Source organism: Epinephelus moara, chromosome 11, assembly GCF_006386435.1.
Source record: "Epinephelus moara isolate mb chromosome 11, YSFRI_EMoa_1.0, whole genome shotgun sequence".
In the NCBI taxonomy this organism is placed as follows: domain Eukaryota; kingdom Metazoa; phylum Chordata; class Actinopteri; order Perciformes; family Serranidae; genus Epinephelus; species Epinephelus moara.
In genome coordinates, this window is record NC_065516.1 from 25,236,380 (window position 1) to 25,243,296 (window position 6,917).

Consider the following 6,917-nt stretch of genomic DNA (forward strand, 5'->3'; position numbering starts at 1 on the left):
TGAATACATTTAGCCTATTGTGAATCTTTTTTAAGCACAATAATTTAATTGTTACACCCACTCATCCCGGTACTGGGGTACGTTGTAACAATATACCTCTTTGTATTTGACATTAATTTCCATAATCTGTGATGGTGTAGTAGAGGTCAAAGTGTGTGTTATTTATAGCAGACAAATATGGGTACCAGTTATCAAAATTTAAGAGCTCTAACAAAAAACCCCACTGAGTTACACTTGCTCAAACAAAAAGTGTTACAGTCATCCCCGGTCTCCCCTACCTGTTAACAACCAGCCACAACGGGGAAGAGTAACTGCTGGATATAATCTGCAGAGCATGGGAATACATGCCTAGTGTCAGTGAAACTTAATCTGGACACAATGTGTGCTGATAAGAACAGCTAGGAATGAGGGCAAGCTAGTTTTGTCTTCATGGCAGTGAAGAAGAAAAATCCTCAGCGTTTCCTCTTTGTCTTATGATCTTTATTGTATAGAAAGGCATATAAACTAAAACCTAACTGTATTTATTTTATTGCATTGCAGTTACTAAAGCAGAAAAATACATTCTGAAAAGAAACACAGTCAGTAGGCACAGTGGTAGTAAGCTTGCACTGACGACACCAGACCGTCCTACACAGCAAGCTGACTAGCCACCATCAGAGATTTATTATATATTTCTGGTTTAATAAGACACATTTTGTATTGGTTCTGACAAATTCAACAGGCTCTTAAACCGGATTATTCTGTTCTCAGAAGCCATGGTTTACACTGAGGTGAGGTGAGGTTGCGTGAGGTATTTATCCATAGTTGGTGTATTATCTACATGAGACGTCAGGGGGCAAGCTCCTTGTTTGAAGTGGCAACCACCACAGAAGCTAAGCAATGCACTGTGATGGGGGTTACAAAAGGCCAGGAACTGCCCATTGGTTCGACAGCCCATTGGTTCGACAGCCCATTGGTTCGACATCCCATTGTTCCGACCATATTAAACTCATTGTTCCAAAGTCCGTTCCGAAATCATCATGATGCCCTGTGGTTAAGGTCTGGTTAGGTTTAGGTACAAAAACCACTTGGTTAGGGTCAGGAAAAGATCATAGTATGGGTTAAAATGAAAAAGAAAGTGACAAACACATAAGCCGTGAGCCTGCTCCGCCTCAAGCCGGTCGCGGCGCACCAAACGCCCGCCGCAAGCCATTCAGCACCGTGGACAGTCGGACTAATGGGATGTCGAACCAATGGGCTGTCGAACCAATGACATGGACCCCAAAAGGCCTACCTTAAAAACCATTAATATCAATCTAAGTGGACGCTATACAGAAAATATTTTCACCGCTCGGATAGCCCTTAGTAGAACTTCCATATTCCGACACGTCAGCTGATTAGGTCAAAAACAAAACCTCACTTTTCTAAAGATTTAAAAAAAGAAATCATACGTGCTGTTGTTTTTCCCGGAGAAGAAATGAAAACAGCTGCAAAAAAAGTGTTTGCAGTGAATATTCCTCTCACAAAGAAATGAGGCGGAGAGACAACTGGTGAAGGGCACTGCTGTACCTTATCAGCATAAGCATCTCGCCCAACCTGAACAGGTTACGTAAAAAAGGAAGCTGCCCACAAGTAGATAAAACTTGTCTGGTTGCTGTCTTGGTTGGCACACTTTGATTTGTCAAGAAAAATGCAGGCAGCTGAGCTGTACAAGAGTAGCTGAGAGGACCGTACTTAACGTCAAAGGAGGCAAAAATGCTGAGAAAACTCTTTCACATCCTGGTCTTTTTTTCTCTTCTCAGTGTGGCATATTTTGTTGTGCTTCTATTCCACAGCAGAAACAGCACTTTATTTTTTTTTACAAAACCACAAAGTATGGAAAAAGGAAATGACACACTTTCCCAGTGGATTAAGGAACTTTTTAACCTGACGACTAAAGCTCCAAATGAAGGCCAAGAAAAGACACATGTGCCACGCACTATGAGCAAGACTTTGGGACCCTGCCCTGACACCCCTCCAAATCTTGTGGGTCCACTCTATGTGGAGTTTGATTCCACACGGACTTTGGACGATGTGAAAAAGGAGGTCGGATCTCGTCTTCAGGAAGGCGGACGGCACAAACCACCAGACTGTATTGCCCAACAGAAGGTAGGTGAATAAATGGAGAGATGAATAAATAAATGTATAATTGGAGCAGTTTATCATGGTTGTGGATTCCTAACAACGGGATTCCTTAAAGGGATGGTTTGGATTTTTTAAAGTGGGGTTGTATGAAGTACATACCCAAAGTCAGTGTATTGCCTGCAGTCGATGGCGGTTGGCGCACCACTAGTTTGGAGAAGCAGGCAGGAGTACTGCCATGGAAGCAAAGCAATGTACTGCTGTGGATGGGGCCGGCAGCAAAAACGTATTTTAGCTACCAAGTAATTAAAAAAAAGCTGTGAAAAATGATTAATATCAGCTCAAGTGTACACTATATTTAGAATGTTTTCACCACTTCACCTTGCCGCCACACAGCCCTTTCCGATAGGGAACTGAAGCCGTTATCTATCCTCTCCTCAGATCCAACAGACTCCTTTGACAAAACCAGTAACCTCACAGAACACGGGAACCACTGATCTGCTGCCTCAATAGATTAATTTGTTTGTCTTAACGATTTAAACCAGCAAAGTCGAGGCAGTGGACCAGCAACTCACTTGTCCTGCAAGGTTAAATTATGGTTTTGTCAAAGGAGTCTGGTGGCTTTGAAGAGAGCATACATGACAATCCCCAGTCAGAAAGGACCTTTGATAACAAAGTAAAGTGGTGAAAATATTCTAAACATACTGGAAACCTAATATGAGATTCATTTTTTAAGTGGGCCTTTATTGAGGTGGCTAAATTTTATGTTGCTGCTGCCCCCGTCCAAAGCAGTGCATTGCTTAATGTCTGTGGTGGTACTCCTGCCCAACACATTCTCACTCTGACCTCGTTACATATTGGCGTTTTTGTCACAGACTTTCCACGTCCACATACGACGTGCAAGGTACCCCGGGTGCGTTGGTTGTTGACGTTTTGGGACACTGTGCCAAATTCTGCCTGTTACATGCATTGTCTTCTTTCAAAATACCCTTCCATTTCAACACCCCGAATTGAGTTTTTTTGGGGGCATGAACCCCGCTCTCTAGGGTGAAATTCGATGTTCGTTGGACCCATCCACCATCCCTCCGCCGGCCCCAGTCAGACTTTCGCCACTTTAACTTTCGTCCTTGTCCTGCTCGTTTCCCCCTGACGCTGCTGGGCAGTGTTAAACTTTAACGGCAACCGGCGGCATATCATGCCGACATTAAGGGACAGCTTTTTTCGTCTGACGCTGCAAGTCAGTGCCTAAGCGCAGGATTTCCATGACTTCGGAGTGAGACCTGGCTCTCGTGCCAGCTCCTCTAATTACACGTACTGTAGATAAGTACTTCACACAATCCCACTTCAAAAATCTTAACTATGTCTTTAATGATGATCTACATTTATGTAAAAGTAAACTTACTTATTTAATTTATTTAAGGTGGCGATCATCATCCCATTCAGGAATCGGCATGAGCACCTTAAGCACTGGCTGTATTACCTCCATCCTATTTTGATACGACAGCAGTCGGACTACAGAGTGTATGTCATCAACCAGGATGGAGAGGGAGTGTTTAACCGGGCCAAACTGATGAACGCAGGCTACACTGAAGCACTGAAGGAATATGATTTTGACTGCTTTGTCTTCTCTGACGTAGATCTGGTTCCTATGGACGACCGTAACCTCTACAGATGTTTTGACAGCCCCAGACACTTGGCTGTGGCTATGGACAAATTCAACTTCCACTTACCCTACGCCCACTACTTTGGTGGGGTTATTGTATTGTCCAAGGAGCAGTTCTTGAAGATTAATGGCTTCCCAAACACTTACTGGGGCTGGGGTGGTGAGGACGACGATATGTATAAGCGAATTATCCACCGTGGAATGTCCATTTCTCGACCTGACATGGTGACAGGAAAGTACAGGATGGTCAAACATAAGAGAGACTTGCACAATGAACCTAACCCAAGGAATCCTGACAAGCTGCACCAAACCCATTTGACCATGAATGAAGATGGGATTAATTCCTTAAAGTACACAGTCAAGGAGATTGTGAGGGATAAACTGTTCACTTATATCAATGTGGATATTCATGCTCCACCAAGCTGAATGAGGATCGAACCTGTGGATCTGCTGTCTCAAACAAAAGGAGGTGAAACTGATGTGATTTTATGTCTTAACATCTCTGGGGATCAAGTTCCTTTGTCTATTATCGTTGATTTTTTTTTTTTTTTAGATCACTGAATATCATATGACAAAAAACACTACTTTACACCTTAGTTTTTGTATATTGTTTCTCATTTACACAGTTATTCTAAATGTCATGATTCTGTGTGAAGACATTTGTCCCAACTGTATAATGCAGTAACAACTTATTTGTTTTGTTCAGTGATGCAGTGGCTGATGTTTCCTTTTCTTATTTTAAGATATTTACTGCTTTAAGTTATTTGTGTTTTTTTTTTGTTTTGTTTTCTTGCAATAAAATTCTGCAAAACTGATGTAATGATTGTTGCTTTGTAAACTGTAACTGTGTTTCAGAAAATCAAGAAGGGCTGAAATAAAATGCATGGCCACTATGGTCCAACACTGAGGTTGCCCATAGTATCAAAACTAAATTAGATTTATGGTACAAACTACCAACACATTCTCACTCTGACCTCATCACATATTGGCATTCTGGCCATGGACTTTTCACATCCAAATACGACATACAAGGTACCCTGGGCGTGTTGGTTGTTGACATTCTGCCTGTTACATGCATGGTCTACTTTCAAAATACACTTCCGCTTTCACAGGAAGTTAACTATTTACATACAGTCTCTTTCAAAATAAACGCCCTACGTCAGTACAACACATGGATTGACCTTTTTTTCCCCCCCTCTAACAACTAAGGCACGTGGTTGGGTTTAGAATTAAAGAATAGGATTTGGCTTTATAATCTTACAGGAGGCGTTCCCGTCCCAACTTTTTTGGATCGTGTTGCAGGCATCTAATTGAGAATGAGTGAAAATGTACAAAAACAAAAAGTATATCAGTTTGAACTTTTAAAATCTTGTCTTTCTACTGTAGTCAATTGAAAACAGGTAGAAAGGATCTGGAAAATCATTAAATTCTGTTTGTACTGTCTTACACAGCGTTTCAGCATTTTAGAATTTGGGTTTATACTATTACTATACTATACTATTAAAAGAACTATAATGACAGTATTGTACACTTTTAATTCAATTTATTGATTAGATTCTGAGAAACCTATGAGGAAACAAATCTTAAACATCATGATTAATACAGCAGGTATGAGGCCCAAACTGAACAGCTTACAATACCAAGGAGGCTGCACCCAAAGAAAATAAAACTTGCCTGGTTGCTCTTTTGCTTGGGACATATTTGATTTGACAAGAGAGATTCAGGAAGAGGAGCTGTATGAGAGTGGCTGAGTGAGAAGTACTCAACGTCAAAGGAGGCAAAAATGCTGAAAAAGCTCTTTAACATCCTGGTCTTTATTACTTTCGTCAGTTTGGCATGTTTTATTGTGCTTCTATTCCACAGCCAAAACAACACTTTAATTTGTTTTACAAAGCCACAACATATGGCAAATGGAGATGACACACCTGAACATGTTCAACTGATGACTACTACAATCAAGACCCTGGGACCCTGCCCTGACACCCCTCCAAATCTTGTGGGTTCACTCCATGTAAAGCTTTATCCTAAACTGACTTTGGACGATGTGAGAAAGGAGGTCGGACCTCGTCTTCAGGAAGGAGGACGGCACAAACCACCAGACTGTATTGCCCAACAGAAGGTAGGTGAATGAATGGAGAGTAAAAATGAATAAATGAATAAATGAACAGAATAAAAACTAGAACAGTTTACGATGATATTTATAGGCGGATTATCTACAGTGGAATGTCCATTTCTCGACCTGACCCGGAGGTGGGAAGGTAAAAGATGCTCAGACATAAGAGAGACTTGCACAACGAACCTAACCCAAGGAATCCTAACAAGCTGCACCACACCTATTTGACCATGAATGAAGATGGGATTAATTCCTTAAACTACACAGTCAAGGAGATTGTGAAGGATAAACTGTACACTTATATCACTGTGGATGTTGGGGTTCCACCAAGCTGAATGAGGACAGAACCTGTGGATCTGCTGGATTGATTCACTGGTGTCACAGTGATTTTAAAATCTTTGGGAATCTAGTTCATCCAGTCTGTCTCATTTAACCGAGGGCAGGTGTGTATCTTTGTGTTGAGTTACACAAACCTGTTCGCATGTATTGTATGTTTCTCTAATTCATTCTAATCAGATGTAAAAGCACAATTACCCTTTAAATGAACCTGTGATGCATTGAGCCGACACAGTCTTATTCCAACATTGTCACTTTGTCAGTAGACTTTTATGTATATACATGATGTGCTATTTATTTTGTTACTTAGCCTGGGGCAGGTGTGTGTCTTGGGCCTCTAGTTTCGCAGACCAGGCGAGGTGGAGGCGCAGCGCACCTGCGCTTTGCCAACTGGGTGTGGCCAGGCGGATTTTGCAAGTTTGGCACACCGTGCGCGCTGGCGTAGCTACTCCTCTTTCCCACCTCCGTCCCTTCTACCTGCGCAAGTCAGAAAGAGGGAGGAGAGAAGGCGTGGAGTGGGTTTTACACACAACACACCAATCAAATGAGCCCCTCTCCTCGGCCTTAAATGCGCCGCGCAAAGGTATAATGAGAGTTTACTCAATTCGCCATGGCAGAAGAGAGCAGCAGCGTCAGACAGCCAAACTTCTCCTAGGAGGAAACTGATGTTTTGGTCCGGGAGGTCCAAGCTCGCAGTGTCCGAAT

The 6,917-nt window shown here is 42.1% G+C and overlaps 2 protein-coding genes across 2 annotated transcripts in view; both read left to right on the plus strand.

Moving 5' to 3' along the window:
• Window positions 1-1,734: 1,734 nt before the first annotated feature.
• Window positions 1,735-4,262, plus strand: LOC126397796 (beta-1,4-galactosyltransferase 2-like). Its single transcript, XM_050056756.1, has 2 exons — window positions 1,735-2,127; window positions 3,521-4,262. The coding sequence occupies exons 1-2, from the start codon at window positions 1,735-1,737 to the stop codon at window positions 4,187-4,189; spliced, it is 1,062 nt and encodes a 353-aa protein (XP_049912713.1). The 3' UTR covers window positions 4,190-4,262.
• A 1,443-nt stretch (window positions 4,263-5,705) lies between these two features.
• Window positions 5,706-6,917, plus strand: part of LOC126398165 (beta-1,4-galactosyltransferase 1-like) — a 9,621-nt gene continuing 8,409 nt past the window's right edge. Inside the window, exon 1 of the mRNA XM_050057387.1 lies at window positions 5,706-5,882. Within this exon, the coding sequence (XP_049913344.1) occupies window positions 5,706-5,882 (177 nt within the window). The remainder of the gene's footprint in view (window positions 5,883-6,917) is intronic.